The sequence below is a fragment of the Clinocottus analis genome, unplaced genomic scaffold (genome assembly GCF_023055335.1).
Source record: "Clinocottus analis isolate CAN_PGR_092001 unplaced genomic scaffold, fCliAna1.0.p SCAF_16, whole genome shotgun sequence".
Lineage (NCBI taxonomy): Eukaryota > Metazoa > Chordata > Actinopteri > Perciformes > Cottidae > Clinocottus > Clinocottus analis.
In genome coordinates this window covers 15588029-15606311 of record NW_027175887.1, presented here as the reverse complement: position 1 = coordinate 15606311, position 18283 = coordinate 15588029, and the positions used below count along the sequence as shown (strand labels likewise).

The 18283-nt window shown below is 44.4% G+C and overlaps 1 protein-coding gene across 1 annotated transcript in view; it reads left to right on the top strand.

Moving 5' to 3' along the window:
- The window catches only part of myo15aa (myosin XVAa), a 34312-nt gene that overhangs the window by 14759 nt on the left and 1270 nt on the right, over positions 1-18283 (top strand). The window contains exons 24-67 of the mRNA XM_068578403.1: positions 63-108; positions 194-318; positions 416-533; positions 633-808; positions 1948-2032; positions 2209-2262; positions 2455-2540; positions 2924-3050; positions 3913-4008; positions 4115-4350; positions 4702-4892; positions 5111-5183; positions 5382-5573; positions 5862-5974; positions 6264-6358; positions 7432-7555; positions 9265-9633; positions 9854-9918; positions 10202-10315; positions 10436-10490; positions 10715-10862; positions 10969-11062; positions 11176-11296; positions 11467-11582; positions 11790-11849; positions 12123-12198; positions 12311-12426; positions 12557-12675; positions 13316-13457; positions 14151-14262; positions 14386-14460; positions 14764-14966; positions 15256-15380; positions 15493-15556; positions 15633-15705; positions 15816-15889; positions 16023-16105; positions 16202-16332; positions 16416-16510; positions 17002-17079; positions 17228-17324; positions 17433-17593; positions 17755-17888; positions 18113-18246. Of these exons, the coding sequence (XP_068434504.1) occupies positions 63-108; positions 194-318; positions 416-533; positions 633-808; positions 1948-2032; positions 2209-2262; positions 2455-2540; positions 2924-3050; positions 3913-4008; positions 4115-4350; positions 4702-4892; positions 5111-5183; positions 5382-5573; positions 5862-5974; positions 6264-6358; positions 7432-7555; positions 9265-9633; positions 9854-9918; positions 10202-10315; positions 10436-10490; positions 10715-10862; positions 10969-11062; positions 11176-11296; positions 11467-11582; positions 11790-11849; positions 12123-12198; positions 12311-12426; positions 12557-12675; positions 13316-13457; positions 14151-14262; positions 14386-14460; positions 14764-14966; positions 15256-15380; positions 15493-15556; positions 15633-15705; positions 15816-15889; positions 16023-16105; positions 16202-16332; positions 16416-16510; positions 17002-17079; positions 17228-17324; positions 17433-17593; positions 17755-17888; positions 18113-18246 (5171 nt within the window). The remainder of the gene's footprint in view (positions 1-62; positions 109-193; positions 319-415; positions 534-632; positions 809-1947; positions 2033-2208; positions 2263-2454; positions 2541-2923; positions 3051-3912; positions 4009-4114; positions 4351-4701; positions 4893-5110; positions 5184-5381; positions 5574-5861; positions 5975-6263; positions 6359-7431; positions 7556-9264; positions 9634-9853; positions 9919-10201; positions 10316-10435; positions 10491-10714; positions 10863-10968; positions 11063-11175; positions 11297-11466; positions 11583-11789; positions 11850-12122; positions 12199-12310; positions 12427-12556; positions 12676-13315; positions 13458-14150; positions 14263-14385; positions 14461-14763; positions 14967-15255; positions 15381-15492; positions 15557-15632; positions 15706-15815; positions 15890-16022; positions 16106-16201; positions 16333-16415; positions 16511-17001; positions 17080-17227; positions 17325-17432; positions 17594-17754; positions 17889-18112; positions 18247-18283) is intronic.

Genomic DNA, 18283 nt, shown 5'->3' with positions numbered 1-18283 from the left:
TAGAGTGATGAATAAAAAGCAGGATATTTAATTCACTCGTCTATTTTATTCTTCCGTTTCAGGTGCAACCCTTTTTTTGTTCGCTGCATTAAGCCAAATAATATGAAGGTAGATTTTTGTACATTTGATAATTTGCACGCGTGAGTTCAGTCCCACGATGTCCGGACAGTCACTGTTATTCAAATGCGTTTAGCAACCGGGTGTATTTGAGGACGAGCTGGTCAGCAGCCAGCTGAGACACTCCGGCGCCCTCGAGACCATTAGGATCCGCCGAGAGGGCTATCCTGTGAGAATGCCATTCTACGTCTTCCTGTTCAGGTAACACACCCAGAGATGATTATATATGCGGATTATAAGCCAATGCATTGCACTTTGCATGCACGTGTACATGCATGTGGATGTGTGTTATCTGCAGGTATAAGTCCCTGGTGGGGATACACGAGATTCCAGCTGCGATTGGAGAGAACTGTGTGATGATGCTCAGCAAGCTGTGTCTCCTCAGACCGGGAGCCTTCCACGTTGGAGTCACCAAGGTGACTTCCTCCTCTCGTTTTAAGCCTTTCAGAAAGAAAAAAAACAGCAACACAATCTAAATACATGTATGTGTCTCTCTCTCTCTCTCTGTGTGTAAGCTGTTTCTGAAGGAGGACATCTACCAGTTGTTGGAGTGCAAACGGGAGCGCTCCCGTCAGCTGGCGGCCCTCACCCTGCAGCGCTACACCCGCATGTTCTTCGTGAGGCAACGCTTCGTGGCCTTCCGCAAAAAGATCATCGGGCTGCAGGCTCGCTGCCGAGGCTTCCTCACAAGGTCGGCTCCTCCGCCGCCGCTCGCTTCAGCACGATTAACTGAAGTAAAAGAGATTTATTTAGGTGGTTTGAGGCTATGAAGGTTGATTTGTGTCTTTTTTTTTACCTGAGCAAGTTCCTTGTTTGTAAGGAAATTACCTCAAAATATTTGCTCTTATTTAAAAAAATTGCCCTAAAAAAAGAATTGCTCTCAAAACAAAACAAAAAAACACTCTAAAAAAAAATTGCTTGTTTTTTTTTTGAGAGCAATTTTTTTTAGAGTGTTTTTTTTAGAGCTTTTTTTTTTTTTTTTTTTTTAGGTCAAATTTTCATTTTTATTACAGCAAACTTTTGAAATGAGAGCAAAGATTTTGAGGTAACTTCCTTACAAACAAGATTGAGAGCTCAGGGTTTGTTTTTGTTTTAGCAAATTTTAGTTTTGAGAGCTTTTTCTTCTTTTTTTTTTTTAGAGCAATTTATGGAATTGAGAGCAAAGATTTGGAGACAATTTACTTACAAACAAGAAATTTGCTCGGGTAAAAAAGACACAAATCTACCTTCATATGAGGGACACCTGTAGCAGTAGTGAGGCAGACACAATGAGGGAGACATTGTCTTATAGGGAACATGTCGATTTTTAAATTAGAGTACATTATGGTGCTTTTAAAGGGTCAGTATGTGACTTTAATCAATGTTAGGCAAAATAAAATCCCTTTTAGATGTTGGGCATATTAGATATTTAAAGAATAAAGTAAACATGATGGTGTTCATTACTGGAACACGCATGGTCTGAGACAGAGATACACTTATTAACACTGGAGAAGGAGGCGTGAGGATTGGGCCTTCAACAAGGTTTTAGTTGATCAAAGCTGAGCCCACATCTTCCCAGAGACTTAGCTCGAGAAGTAGACTGCAGAATGAGAGGAGAGGCGGACTCTCCGTTTACATCAATGATGCTTCTCCACAAATATAAATGATTCTGAAAGCTACTGAACCAAGTCCACAAAAACAGGATGAAACGGTGCCTTCTGAGACAAAGTACTGTTTTCTTTCTCTATATGTAATAAAAGTTCCTGAGGAAATAAGATGAAAACATGACATTGGAGGAGTAGTAGACGTGTGTTAATGGCGGTACTCTTGATTCTTCATTCTGCCCTACAGGAAGCGCTATGTGAAAATGAGGCAGAGTCTCGTTCGCTTCCGCTCTCTCGTCCACATGTACGTCAACCGCAAGCAATACATCAAGGTACCTGACGTCTGCTTTCAAAGGACAACATGTCTCCTTTCATTTCTCAGAGGTGCGACCTTTCCATGCCCGCGGGAATCACTGAGAGACACGCCGTTGAGAATATGACACACTTTTGTTCCCCTCTGAATCATAGTGGAAATATTCAGTGTGTGATTTCTGTGATCTGTTTGCAGATGAAGTTTAAAGCTCAGAGGAAAGCTGAAGAGGAGAGGAGGAGGAGAGAGCTGGTAAGACTGGACTTTGGACAGTAAATTTATATATATATATATATATATATATATATATATATATATATATATATATATATATATATATATATATATATATATATATATACGTGGGACTGTGTGTGTGTGTTTTACTCCCACGGGACAGGATGGTTTTGGCAGTCGGTCATTAAAATTGTAAAACTCTTCCAGGAGCTGACCAAGAGGGAGGTGGTCAACGTCACACACTTGGTGATCCCTGCAGAGCTGGGCGCGTTGCTGCAGGCGGCAGGAGGTCTGTTCGCTTCCTTTTTGTGAAGTCCACATTAACGCACACACACACACACACACACATATTACTCATGGACCAAATAGCTGGCTGAGCGCTCGCTCCAGCTCTGTGAATGCGTCTCATCTCACCGGCGCTGACAGCGTCAGCACTGATTGACTTGACGAGTCCTGACAGCGAGCGACAGGAGTGTCTGCAGCTGATAAATAAACCATTAGGTCTGTTCAGCTTCAACAGCCCAGTAGTAACAGAAAGTAGCACAGTATATGTTATATGCATCCTATAGTGTCTGTGTAGAAGTGTTAAATGTACTTGACTGGACTCCATGCACTTACACAGTTTGTGTGCTGGCTGACTTGTCGTTTGTCCTTGTCTCTCTCTCCTTCTAGTCAGGAGGGACTTGCACTCAGACTGTCTGGCTCTGCTTCAGGCTCCTCACATCCAGGAAGAGGCTCAACTCACTCTGCCTCTGGACATCAACAACTACCCGTTCTACCGCTATGTGCAGATCCACTTTAGGGTGAAGCGTCTCACAGTATTACAGACATCTTCACGCCCATAGAGCAGCTCGGGATGTGCAGTAGAGCACATACGTTCAATATCTAGTGATGTAGCGTTGAATCATGACAGAGGTTATCGAGAGACACTTTTATGGCGATTACGTCGAGACTGTAATTTACATTTTACCAACATTAACAGGTGGGCATCTTGGGCAAAACCTGAGTCTGGGTGGGCGGCCAGCTATGGAGGTACATTTGTATATTTTTTACCCGGGAATAATTTGTTAAAATAAAAATTTGCCCTAAAAAAAATAAAAAAATGCTCTCAAAACTAAAAATTTGCTAAAAAAAAAACACTGCAAAAAAAAAAAATGCTCTTGAAAAAAAAAAAAAAAAAGACACTCAAAACTGAAATTTGAGTTTTAAGAGCGTGTTTTTTTTTAGAACGTTTCTTTTTTTGAGCAAATTTTAGTTTTGAGAGTGTTTTTTTTTTTTTTTTTTTTGACAGCAATTTTTTTTTTAGAGCTTTTTTTTGGAGCAAATTTTAGTTTCGAGAGCGTTTTAAAAAAAAAAATTTTTTAGAGCGTTTTGGTTTTTGAGAGAGAAATCTTTTGATTGAGAGCACAGGTTTGGAGACAATTTACTTACAAACAAGAAATTTGAGAGAGAGAATAATAATAGAAAACTGTCTAATATTAATAATTACAGCAATGAATATTATAGAAGGATAAAGGTAGTAACAGTCACGGTGAATATAGTAGAAATAACTTAAATATTACGACTTATAACGATGGCAGCAGTCAGCTGCTCTCCAGGTGTCAGCTTTGTAAATGTCAAGTTGTTGTGCTTCTTAAAAACAACACACATCTTTTGTCTCTGTAGGAGCCAAAGTTTGGGATGTTGATGGCGCCTCTGGAGTCGCCTCTGACCCGCGTGGAGGAGGACCTGAGAGGAGAAGCCGTGCAGCTCTTCAACATGGTAGGTGGACACATGTAAAGTATCACGTCACAGCACAACATTCAACACAACAAGCCGGTACGATAACTAACTCTAGTTGCAATGTTGGCCTTCGTTCTGCTTTCAGGTGTTACGCTTCATGGGGGACCCGCACCTGAACGGGGCGCAAGAAAACATGTTTGGGAATTACATCATCCAGAGGGGCCTGTCCTCCCCGGGGTTGCAGGACGAGATCCTGGCTCAGGTGGTCAACCAGGTGTGGAGGAACGTGAACCACGACAACGCCGAGAGAGGCTGGCTGCTGCTGCTGGCGTGCGTCTGCAGCTTCGCGCCGTCGGCCAAGATGGAAAAATATCTACTGAAGTGAGACATCATCTCTTGCACATGTGAAAGGAAAGCTTCACACGCAAACGGTTGTCTGGTAGAAGTGTGATACATGTAAATAAAAAAAGATTGCAGCTCATTAAAACCACTTGAAATAACTATTATTTCTTGGAATAATCCAAAATACAAGAGTAAAAAAAGCCATGAAAGTTGCTAGAAGTGAAACGTAAGTAACTTAACTTTTTCTAATCTTTACCTTCAAAATTATAAAAGAGAAAAAAATCTGTAAATTGTTAGAAAAACATTACGGTCTTCAGTTTTATCGAAGTGGTCGTTAAATGTGGTTTGAGGGGTTAATGGTTTCAACCTCTCGTGTCCTTTTCCCTCCAGGTTTGTGTCTGACCACGCCCCCGCTGGTTGCCAGGCAGTACTGCAACACAGACTCATCCAAGCCAATCAGAAGACGCAGCTGGGATCAGGCTCCGCCCCCGAGATGGCGCGGACCTATCCGCTGTCGCTGCTGGAGTGGACGGCCAATAGGAAGAAGGCGAACATGGTGCTGCAAGTGCACTGTTATGACGGTGAGGCGCAGCTTTTTTTTTTTTAACTTTTAATTTTTTTTGAGGTATTTTGCTTCTGTGTGATTTTAATTTGCTTGATTTGGCTCTTCCTCCTGTCCGAATGTTGTGGGAACCGAACCCCAAGTTGCTCCTCCGGATGGAATTGAATGCAGAGGTCAAAGTTCACCTGTGTCCAAGTGTGTGTGTGTGATATGTATTTGTGTGTATTTCCTTCGTAGGAGGGTCATTCTTGTGTCCGGTGCACTCCTGGACCAGTGGGGAGGATTTATCAGGACACATACTGCGGCACAGGTGATGACGTCTCATATTAAAGGGTTAACACAGAGTTATTTTCATACTTGTACTTGTGTCCTATTCCTTTTTTATGCAATACACATAAATAACTTGTCTTGTATGTATTTCTAACTATTTAAAACTCCAGCTTCATGATATTCATGTACATTGCATAATGCTTTAAGAGCCAGGTGTCTGAAGCGTGTGACCTTGCAGGGGCGTGTCCGACTGGTGGCGGGGCAGTTCGGTCCTGATGAAGGAGCACGGCCAGTGGGTGGAGCTGGCGGGTCACGACTACGTGATGGACCTGGTTTCAGACCTGGAGCTCCCGCCGGACTTCCCGAAGCCGAAGAGCTACTTCATCATCAGCTCCGACAACCCCGCCAGAGTCAGAGCGACCGCCGGCCTGTCAGTACACAAAACACACGCCCGTGCATGTACAAATATCTGAAATGTAGATACTAAAGAAAATGTATTTACTATTACACATTTTCCTCTCCTCACCTCTCTTTCTCTTCCTCTCTCCGGTCCTTCTGTGTCCTCTCATCTCGTTTTCTCTCTCCTCTCTCCCCTTCTCTCTTCTCCTCTTCTTCTTCCTCTTCCTCTTGTATCCATCTTCTCATTTCGTCTCCTCTCCTTTCATCTCTTCTCTTCTTGTTTCTCACCTTCCCTCTCTCCTCTCTCCTCTCCTCTCAGTGCTTTGTTCGGCAGTGGCTTTGAGTCGGACGAGGAGCTTCCTAGTGCCGTTCATCTCCGTAACAGCCGACCAGCCTACAGTTTGCCTGACTCTGACGGTTACTACAGCCACGGTACGCACACGCACACGCACACACACACACACACACACACACACACACACACACACACACACACACACACACACACACACACACATGCAGCAGTAGTTATAGTGTACTAATATATTGTATTCTGCAGACGAGGTCGGATGAGTGTCCTGATATAAAACCTGTAACTTCAATGGCAGCTTATTTCCGTCAGATAGTTTTGGTTTTTGCTTATTAAAAACACAGAGTGTGTCTGCAGGTTTAAAGGTGTGTGTGTGTATGTGTGTGTGTGTGTGTGTGTGTGTGTGTCCAGTAGAGTCGGATGCGTTCAGTGACAGTCAGACTCAGAGAGGAATGGACCGCTACCTGGACAGCCTCTTCGACCCGGTGCTGTCAGACAGCAGCATCGTGAGTACCAACAAGAAGCATCACATCCTACACACACACACACACACACACACACACACACACACACACACCCTCCTGCTTTGGAAATACACAAGCGTGGAAACAATACGTCGATTAATCAATTAATTTGCTATTCAACCCAGAGATAAATTGGGAATAAAACTGATTAAAACATAAAAGGAAGTTCTTGTGAAAAGTCGCAGCTCTGAAATGTAAAAACTGTCACGTCACGCTCCCTCCACCCGATCTCCCCTCTGAGTGTGGACGGAGGTGGGTGTTGATAGGCGGGTGGATCATGTGCTCCACCGCTTGTGTTTGTGTATGAATGGAGCAGACAGGAGGGGCGATTAGGTTACCGAGCGGCCTTACCGTATTTTACTGCAACAGCAGGCAGCGCTCCGTCACAGCGCCGAGAGTCACTTGTCCAGCGCGTTAGCGAGGGTTGTGTCGTCGAATTAAAACTACACAACGGCTCATGAATATTTAAACTAAATAGTCCTCGAAGACCCTTTTTGAGACGACGCCTTTGGTTTTCAACATCAGCCGTCAGTAAAACAGTGTGAGTGGGAACGCCAGACCAGTTATAATAGAGTTTATGCTGATTGAAGTGTAAAAAAAATACAAAATAAAGTGTTTTTTTGTGGGAAAATAGCAATTTGGTTTTGTGGTGTCGACACAGTGGGGTTTGTTTTGTTGCAGAAGCGTTTGTTGGAGACTCTTCTCACTTTTTTAGGTATGTCTGTGACATTTGTGTGTGTGTGTGTGTGTGTGTGTGTGTGTGTGTGTGTGTGTGTGTGTGTGTGTGTGTGTGTGCTGGAGCTTCTCCTCCAGTGTGTACGGTACTTCCTGCAGAGTATTTAGTTCCTGTATCTCCACTGACGCACTCACAGAGCGTCTGAATCAACCAGAACAATACACTCCTCTCCCGCTCTCTCGTTCCCTTGCTCTCTCGTTCCCTTGCTCTCTCCTTCCTTTAACACTCACTCACTTCTCCCTCCCGACACTTCATGTCTCTCCACCTCCACTTTCTCAACGTCTCCCACCGTTTTTGTTTCCTCCCCATCGGCTGAAAGGACATGGACAAAACTGGAAGTTTGTCGGCGAGGATGAAGGGAGGAGGAGGTATCGGCATCACAGGAGAAGCAGAGAGCCGAGCGACCCCCAGCCGGCCGTATCCACCTGGAATACATCCCGGAGGTGTGTTTTCTGTTATAGCTGCGTCTAATTATCCATTTGTTTCTTTTTTTTGGTTTTATGTCTTTGCTTACTGCATTATTTTCTTCTTTTGTCTTTCATTTTTTGCTCCATGTTTGGTATTTTTTTCGGCCTTCTTTTGTCCGCTGACACATCAATAATTCAGCTTCCAAGTATTCTCTGCATTAGTCTCCGGTTGACAAATAGTGAGATGGATAAATAGATAAATAGTCCCCTGAAAAGCTGGAAACGGTGCCGTGTTTTGTGTTACTCACTAAGTGACTTACTTAGTCCTGATGGTGGCGCTACAGCCGCCATCTTAAGTTTAAAACGTTGAAAATTCACAACATATCAGTCGTGCGCCTTTGCAATTTTCACTAAAATGCAGAAAAGCACTGTATGTTTCTCCTAATTTAACTAATCAAACCCATTTCCTCCTTGAAGCCTTTTGTTCTCCACAAATGAAAAGATTGTGTTTGATGCAGTTTGGTAAATTCCAGGATTATATCTCAAAATCTTATCAATGAATCCTCATGTATATTTATGTATATTGCAGTCAATCAAACTAGCATCTTTAAACAATCTTTAAATAATACCTCTCTGTTGTTCACAGAATTTTCTATAGTTTGACATCCTCCACATGCACCCTGTTGATCGCCAGAGCTCGTGAGGTCATGTTCAGACATTATGGATTATCTAATTGATCATTTTCTCTGATAATCCTGCTTCTTCCTTCTCAAAACACCCGACCCCGCCTCGCTGCTTGTGTTATTTCCACATTGTTACAGGGCGAGGGCTGACAGTGTCTCGGTGGCACCGAGCAGGACTGAGGTGTAAACGTCCAGGTGTACAGTTCACCACCGACCTTAAACTGTCGCTTAGAGGGTCTAATGAGCGGTCTGACCTCATAGATAATGCACGAGCGGCCATTCGCTGTAACCACAGATGACTGCCTTCCTCTCTATAGGCACCTGTCACTCTCTCTCTCTCTCTCTCTCTCTCTCTCTCTCTCTCTCTCTCTCTCTCTCTCTCTGTCTTTCTCTCTTGTGTCTTTTTTACCCAAGCAAATTTCTTGTTTGTAAGTAAATTGTCTCCAAATCTTTGCTCTCAAAAAAAAACAAAAAAACACTCAAAACTAAAATTTGCTCTCAAAAAAAAAGCTGCGCTCTCAAGTTTGTTTGTAAGGAAATCATCTCAAAATCTTTGCTCTCATTTAAAAAAATTGCTCTAATAAAAAAAAGGATTTGCCCCCCCAAAAAAATTGCTCTCAAAACTAAAATTTGCTCTAAAAAAAACAATTGCTCTCAAAAAAAAAAAAAGCTCTCAAAAAAAAAACGCACTCAAAAAGCTCATTTTAGTTTTTGAGCGATTTTTTTTTTTTTTTTTTTTTTTGAGAGCAATTTTTTTTGGAGCCTTTTTTTTAGAGCAAATTTTAGTTTTGAGAGTTTTTTTTTTTTTTTTTATGGCAATTTTTATTACAGCAAATTTTTGAAATGAAAGCAAAGATTTTGAGGTAATTTCCTTACAAACATCAAATTTGCTCCGGTAAAAAAGACACAAATCTACCTTCATACTGAATGTCCAGAAGTCCAGTTGTATGTCTCCCAACAACAGGCAACGGGTTGAGCTGCAATTAAATATGTTGATCAAAGGCGGAGCAACAGAAGCAACACTAACTCTTCCCCCTGTTCCCTGACCTGTCGCTCCTCAAGCTGTGCCAGTGCTTCCAGTAGCAGGAGGAATGATGCCACCCATCCCCGCCATGCCCATCCCCTCCCACCACCACCACCACGAACAGCACCAACAGCAGCAGCAGCAGCAGCAGCAGCCGCCGGCGTCTCCACCTCCTCCTCCACCTCCTCAACCACGACCACCGCAATTCCACCAATACAACCTTCCCCAACCCCCCGATACCCGACAGGCTCCTTCTCCCATCGCGCCTTCCGCACGTGTAGCGCCCGCCCCGTCGCCCGCTCGCGCGCCCGCCGCCGATAGGGATAACGTAGCGGCCCTGGTGGGCGTGTCCTCGCTCCCTGCGGCGCCTGCGGTCCCGGGCCTGCCTGCGATGGCGGGTTTGCCAGGTACAACGAGCGGGCGTGTGCGTTCCCCGCGTGTTTGGCCAGAAGCATGTTGGCGTGGTGGAGTCACGGCTCGTGTGAGATAGAAGAAGACCCCAAATAACTTTTGTGTGGTTTTGTTTGAAGTGGAGGAGCCGATGAGGTCTTTTTGCTGTGAAGCTGTGTGTGTTTCTATCGTTGTTCTAGATCTAAATCTTTACTCAACGTGTTTGTTCTTCTGCAGGATCGGAGCAGACGATACTGACTCAACAGCAGCAGGCCATCATCAACCAGCAGGCCATCATTCTGGTTTGTCATATTGCACTTTTTCTGGACAACTCTGATGTTTTTGTTGGTGTTTTTGTGTGAGTTGCATGAAAATATATGATAACAGTGTGTTATAAGTTGAGTTTCATTCAGAGTTAATAGTTGCTAGCACCTTTGGAGCCACACACCCTTTGAACAATGACACATATCCATCATGTGACAGGATAATACAAGAAGAAAATGAAGAATATACATCAATAACATCAACGTATACTGTTCTTGAAATGCATTCATACATATATATAAATACATTTGTGTGTTGCAGGCCCAACAGATGACCATGCAGGCCATCGCGATCCAGCAGCAGATGTTGGCTTCCTTCCCCCCCGTTGCTCCAGCGCCTCAGTCGCCTCCCTCACACCAACACACAACCAGCCCTGTGAGTAAACACACACACGCATGAACACTTGCCGGCACGTATGCAAATATGAAAGCGTCGCTTTGAAGTAAAAACACTCGGCTGTATCACTTCCTGTTGTTTTTGTGTTTTTTTTCGCAGACCAAAGAGAGAGAAGAGTCGCCGTACAAGTCTGCAGCTGTTCAGCGAAAAATTAGTACGTTTCACACTCTCAAGGTCAAATAAACCTGCAGATTTGTGGTGTGGTTAGAATGCTATGATTACAGTGAAGCTTTTCTAGCTGCATTTTCTAAAACTTTATGGTAAAAAATGTTGGATTCAGTGCAGGAGGTCTTCATGTATGACTTCAGGGAGTGCCCTCGAGGTGCTTTTGAGGTATAGCGGTCAAAACTGACGACACGATGACTGCGACGTTTCCAGGTCCGACGCGTGGCCCCCCTCCCGAGGACGTGGTGCGGTCCGGTCCGAGTTACACCGAGCGCGTCGACCCCAGCCACGACATCAAAGACATCATCAAACAGCACCAGCCTGCCGACGCCACCACGTCCACAGGGGCCGCCGCACAGAGGTGACACGCCCAGGGTTCATAGCATAGATATGAATACTGATGAGGAGGGTGTTGGTCTAATCGTGTGTGCGTGTGTGTGTGTGTGTGTGTGTGCGTGTGTTTGTAGGAAAAGTGATGGAAAGGGCTTTGCGAAGAAGCCAGACCCACACGATGAAGCTATGGAGATCCTTAAAGATCAGATGTCAAACCCACCACAACCGGTACCGCCACACACACACACACACACACACACACACACACACACACACACACAGACACACATATGCACTTCCACTTCCACAAACATAATATCTCACTTTTCTTTCTCTCTCAGACTCAAAAGAAGCCTCAACCCTCTGTACGTAAAGAAGAGGGAGGAGCTAAGGTTCCCAAGACGACAAAGCCTCGTACTGCGGGGCTGGCGAGCTCGAGCATAAGCCCCGCCCCTCCTCCAGGTGAGCTTTTCACTCACTAACGTGACATCAATCCCCAGTAATAAACAACACAACGAGAGAAAGTTCTGCGCTCATTTCACACCTGCAAGTGAATGGAGTGTATGGACACGGTCAAAAACCCTGTGTGTGTGTGTGTGTATGTGTCTGCGTGTGTGTGTGTGTGTTTCCAGTCTCTCGAGAGTTGCCAGTAGAGGAGGAGATCATCCAGACTCAACTCCACAGCAGGACTAGTGATGAATATTACACGTACTCCAACGTCCCGTGGAAACTCTACATGAGGAAGGAGGTGTGTGTTTCATGAGTACACATGAAGCACACAAACATAAGTGCACACAAATATTAACACTGTCAACACGTGCATTATCTTCATAGATCTACTTGTGCTGGAAATGTAACAACAGTCCAAAGCTTTAATATCATTGTGTTGACTATTTAATAGTAAAATTATTATTTCAATTGTTGTTTCAGCATTTAATTTGTTGTCTATTTACAGGTTTTCTACCCTAAAGAGACTTACAACAGTCCTCTGGTTCTGGATCTGATCTTCAGACAGGTCGGTTTATGTATTTATTACTTATTTAGTTATTACTTGTGTATCCATTTTTGAAGGTTTTGATTTAGTTTTTCATCATAGTAAAGCTCATTCTGATTTATTCAAAATAAAAGGCTAAAAGTCATCATTTTATTATAGATATATAATCAGTCTGATGTCCATAAGAAGGTTGTTCTATAAGAAGATCTCATCCTGAGCTTCCTTTTCAAAATACAGTTGCTCTGTGAGGCTTTTATTTTGAAGGGGGAGTCACTTTACGTTTTGTTTTTGCAGGTTGTTCACGACACCTTCGCTGAGGCCTGCATCCGCATCACGCAGGAGGAGAGACAGAAGATGAAGGCGTTGTTCGGTGGGAGAGGAAACACATCCCCGACGACTCCGAGACTTTTCAAACAGCCACAGAAACGTTTCAACTCTCTGGATTGTAAAAACCTCAAACTCCTTCTCCGTGTCTTTGACAGCTGAGAACAAAGTGGACCAGGTGTCGGGAACGCACGACGAGAACGCCAAGAAGAAAGTGGTCGCCATGGCCAGAGACCTGTGGGAGATTTACTTCTCCCGCCTCTTCCCAGCCTCTGTGAGCTCTTGTCTCTTTTTAGCGTACGCGAGTCAAACAAAGGAGCAATCCCGTTTTAAAATATGAAGCTCTTACTCTAACATGTTATTGTGTGTCTGTACTGCGTTTGGTGTGTGTGTGTGTTTTCCAGGGCAGTGTGGGAACAGGAGTGCAGGTGCTGTCTGTGTCTCATCAAGGCATCAAGCTGCTGAAGATGGTGAGGAGTAGCTCTGCTGCTCCAGACTACTTCAGAGTGCTGAGGCCTTACAGGTGAGTCTTAGTCATTGAACACCTATTGGACATGAGAAGAGGTGAACTTGGTTGTCTTGAAAGTGATTGAGTCGTCGTAGGAACCCCAAATTAATTCCAATACTTGTGTTTATTGTATGTATTTGTTCAGCAAAGTCTTGGGAAAAAAATGTATATCTGCAAAAAAGAAATCGCCTTTAAAAGATATTTTGATCCTAAGTATGAACATCCAGCATGATATGAGCCAGATTCCCCAAAAATGCCTCCTGGAGCGTCAATAAGACACCTTTTTGGAAAGATTAGGACCTAAAGAACCAGAATCTGCAACAAATATCACAATAAAACAAAGTCTTGGCCTGTTAGGAAGGAGTTTCAGACAAAAAAATCTGTGTCGTTCGGTTCAAAAATGGACAAATTATGTATTTTATGCCAAAAGATTGTCTGAATGGGGCATGCTGGGACTTAAAATGGGCGCAGAAGGATTTACGCACGGTTTCCAAAAGGTTAAAGTCCTAATTCAAATAAAACAAACGACTAAAAGTCCAGATGTCTGTGTCTCGTGCCCAAGTGATTTGACCCTAGACGCCTTTTCTCTTTCCCTGTAACTTAATGTTGACTTCCTGGTTGTTGTTGTTTTTTTACACATCGTTTTCCTGCTCAGCTACTCGGACATCCTGTTCGTGTCGATTCCCTCCAAGAACATGCTGGAGTTCAACCTGAGCAACGAGAAGCTGATCCTGTTCTCGGCCAAGGCCCCGCAGGTCAAGCACATGATCGACTACTTCCTCACCGAGCTCAAGAAGGTCAGAGGTCGTCTGTGTGTGTGTCTGTGTGTGTGTCTGTTGTTTGCAGGTTTGCTTGAGAACGCTTTTTCATTACACAGTTGTTTGGTGTTGTCTCTGCTCAAGCTGAAAAGTCCTAAATGTTTGGACTATTCTGTACGTCCAGATTTCAGCAGTTGCATGTAAACTAATTGTTTTATTCATACAGAAAATATTTATTTCCAGAGGAAAAATGCAATAAAAAAAAGGATAGACATGCAACTATTAGTTAGAGATCCTAATGGCAGATTAAGCAGATTAACATAGGAGGTTAAAAGTGATGCAAAGAAATAAATATATATTAAAATGTTAGGATGACAGTATATGCAAACAATAATGGAACGATCCAGCGACACATAGTCCCGTCTTTCACTACAGTTAAACTAGAGAGCTTTAGTTAAGAAGACATTTATATATCACAAATGTCACTAATACGATGCTCAAAAAACACTGGATCCTACTTTTCTCATAGGGTATCTCAATAATATCTGTTGTTTAAACAAATGACTCTACTTCTGTCTTGATTTATTACCTCTGAAAACATTGTGAACATGAGTTCATGCTCTCAAGTCGGTGTGTTTTCGCCTAAAAATGTTGTGTTCAACGTTTTGCCGTACTTTTTAAAAAGCGTAATTCTCCAGCATGATCTTTGTCAACGTGTCCCGCCTCCGTCAGGACTCTGAGTACGTGGTGGCGGTGAGGAACTACGTGACGGAGGACCGGTCGCTGCTCAGCTTCCACAAAGGAGACATCGTCAGAGTCCAGCACATGGACGGGCTGGAGGCCGGTGAGACGCACACTCTGAGACACCGTCGATGTGTTTCTGTGAGCTTCTCTGTGCTTCATGCCGTGTCTGTCACGTATGTGTGTGTGTGTCTGTGTCTATGTGCATATGTGTGTGTGTGTTCAGGCAAACATTACGGCTGCATAGTGAGGAAGAAGGTCATGCTCCTGGAGGAGCTAAAGAGAGACACTCCTGAGTTTGGTGGGTTTTTTGCAGCCTGGTGGGGTCTGTTGTGTGTCTGTTTGCTGTGCAGTTCAGTATTTTAGTCGTTCCTTTACTTTTATATTGTTGATTTAACTCGAGCTTGATGATTCGCTTCCTTTGTGTGCCTCAAAAGATGAAAAACATAAAGTGAATATTTGTGGGTTTTTTATCTCAGATTAACACATTATTTGAAGATGCCATTTTGGGGTTTTCTGTGTTTTGCATGTGACACTTTTCTTGTTTGGTTGTTTATTTCTTGTGTGTGTGTGTGTGTGTGTGTGTGTGTGTGTGTGTCTGCAGGCTGGCGGTTCGGGGCCGTGTACGGAAAATCTGGAGTGTTTCCCAGCGAGTATGTGCGCCCCGTGGCGGCTCCAGACTTCCTGGTTCTCCCCGCTGAGCGCGTGGAGCCTCGAGACCGACAGGGGCGGGTCGCCGCGTCCGCCGCCATCGCCGTGGCGATGGGCTCGTCGGTGGCCGCCCACGAGCTCGACCTCTCCACAGAGGTGACCTTCCTCCACCAGGAAGTTGTTGTTGTCCAACACACGAAACGTGATGCTTATTTCCAGCTTCCACAGTTCGTCAAGGGGGGAGAAAAAAAGCTCAGAGCATGAATAATTTCAGCGTGAATAATAACCCTACATTACGGTGCGAGCGGCTGTTTATACAGTGTATGTCGGAATGTTTCGGTTTGCAGAAATGGAAATATTTCGCAGATAATTACATCTTTGGTGCTCTCTTAAGTGGCACGGCCGCTCAGCTTGTCATTGCTGCGTGTTTGTTTGTGCGTATCAGGTAGTAAATGAGATGTATGGGGACGGTCTGAGCGCCGAGCTGGACGATCTGCCTCTGCACGGCGGTCAGTACCACATGGCCGAGTTTGCCAAGAAGTACTTCAGAGAGGCGCAGAGGAACAAAAGGTCAAACACACACACACACACACACAAAATGTGTCAGAATATCATGGACATGTCAATGGATATTTATACACGCACAGATCCTAACTGCTGCCTGTGTTTCCCCCCCATGCAGTGATCATAAAGCCAAAAAGGGGAAGGAGGGCAGGGACCCTGTCGACATGGTCAAATTCTCCAAGGTAAAGCAGCTGAGTTTGCTTTATGTCTCCTTCATTTTCAGAGATATTGTTCCTTGACATGCGTTTGTCCCTCCAGTCTCCGATCCAGGAGTCTCTGATCGACTTCTCGGACGGCGGGATGAACAGAGTGGCTGCCGACATCTTCTTAGGTGAGAGGAGAGGAAGGAAAGGAGAATGAGATGGTGGAAAAGAAAAGGAGAAAAGACAATGAGAATACTTTTTTTTCTGTTTTCTGACATAATTTGTCTCCACATTGAAGCCATAATGAAGTTCATGGGGGATTTCCCACTGAAAGGTCAGACTGAACAGGACCTGGCCACCACTATACTGAAGGTACACACTCTCTTACGCATTTGATTGGCTTTTAAAATACTCAGCTGATGAACAGATAGACTTTCGCGTCATGTATCGAAGTGAAATTGAAGGAAAACATTGTCGTCTTTAATGCTCGCGCTCATGAATCCAGTTAAGTGGCGACCACGGCCTCATAAAAGATGAAGCCTACTGCCAGCTGATGAAGCAAGTCACCGCCAACACCAGCTCCAAAGCGTAAGACTCTTCAACATCTGACACCACATGACTGAGGGCTTCTAGCGTGGCCGTGGAGAGGCTTACCTTTTTTCCTTGTGTGTGTGTTGTGTGTAGGGACAGTTGTCAGAGAGGATGGAGGATGCTGTACATCCTGGCAGCTTTCCATCGCTGCTCTGACGTCATGAAGCCGTTCCTGTTGAAGTTCCTGCAAGACGCCTGCGACAGCCCCGGGATGCAGTACCAAGGTAGAGAATACGATGAAAATCCATCCAAATCCATCGCCACTTGTGCTCTTGGTTATGATCGATGTGCCGCTCTTACTTGACAGGCATCGCCAAGGCATGTGAGCAGAATCTGAGGAGGACTTTTCAATATGGCGGCCGTATTCAGTATCCCAACAGCATGGAGCTCAAAGCTATGCTGGTCAGTCTCTTTATTCAGCCATGCAAGTGTTCTTTAAAGGCTTATATGTGTTGAATAATGAGCTAATAATGTAATGATTGCTCTGTGGTGGAATACCTTGTTAAATGTGGTGGATATGTTGCTCAAAAACAACCATCTAAGCCAATATAGGCATGAAATTCAATAGAATATTTACTGAAAAGAAAACATCTTTCATTTACAATTCAGTAGATTTCATTTCAGCTGCTTGTCTTTATCATTTGAGCTTCATCTTTGTCATAAACAATGTGTATTACATATCGTAAATCAGGCGCAAATGTGTTTACAACTTTAGGTTTTAGGATTTGTTAACTTGATTAACTACACAAACTGAACCACAGTGATGTTGATACTTAGTTAAGGCATCCGTCCTGTTGAAGCCTGAGTTTGTTTAGCCAGCTGCTCTTAGCGACAGCTGCACGCTAAAGTTAACACGCGTGACGTTTCCCTTCTGATTGGTTGTTTGTGTGCAGGCTGGGCGGAGCTCCAAGAGACAGCTGTTCCTGCTGCCGGGTGGGATCGAACGGCACTTGAAAATCAAGACGTGCTCTGTGAGTGACACACGCACAAACACACACAGAGTGAACTCATGGATTTGAAAGAAAAGCATCCTGTTTGTGTCTTATTAGGCCTGAATGTAGATTTTATACAGGATGGAAAACAGTTGCTCCATTTGTAATTCCAATTTCTTTATTTCAGGTGGCTTTGGACGTCATCGAGGAGCTTTGCTACGAGATGGAGCTACACAGGGTGGAGGCTCTGGATGAATACGCCATCTTTTTGGTCACGCACAAAGGTTTGAAAGGGGATCCAGCACGTCTTTGTTAAAGGCCAACGACGCAAAACCCCTCTTGTTGTAGAGCAACAACGCTGAAGATAATAACCCGAGTGTGTTTCTGTGAAGGTCAGAACGTGCGTCCCCTGAACAAGCGCGAATACATCCTGGACATTGCGACGGAGGCGGAGCCGGTGGACGCCAACTACAGCCTGTGGTTCAGGAGAGTCATATGGAGTCTGGCTCTCAAACTCGACAACGAACTTTATGTCACCATGCACTACAACCAGGTGGAGATGTCCTGTTTCTACTCGAGCTAATCCAGTCTGAAGTTTGGGCTTTAAAACAATTTAGACACAGAGATACAGTAGAAAATACATCTGTAGTCCCGTTTGCAGTCAAAATGAGCCGTGGCACACAGTAAAGTAAGTTCCCTGTGTCTCTTTTGAAGGTGTTGCCAGACTATCTGAAGGCCTTGCTGAGTGTGGTTCCTCCGGGTAAGGCCAGTGACCCGCATCTGCAGCAGATCGCCAGACTCTCTGCCCTGCAGCACCGTGCCAAGGACACCATCTACCTGCCCGCCCTGTAAATACCGTATATATACACATGCACATACTTACTATTTCTATCTAGCAGCACACAGCTGAACGAACCTCCGACACACAAATGCTTACAATCACCCAAAAAATAACATGGCACACATGACAATCACAGGTGCATCCTCTCATTTTTGCAAATTGCGCACTTGCAAAATGTGTAACTGCTTCTTCCGATGTGTCACCGGTTTGCTTGTTGTGTGTGTGTTTTAGCCGTGAGGTGCAGGAGTGCGTCCCCCCACAGTTCTACAGCATGCAGGGTTCACTGCTTTGGGTGAATATGACAACTCAACACATGCAGCAGGTCCAGCCCTTGAACCCGCACCAGGCTCGTGCACAATTCCTCGGTAAGAACGCTGGCTGCATATGTTTGAACGTTTGATT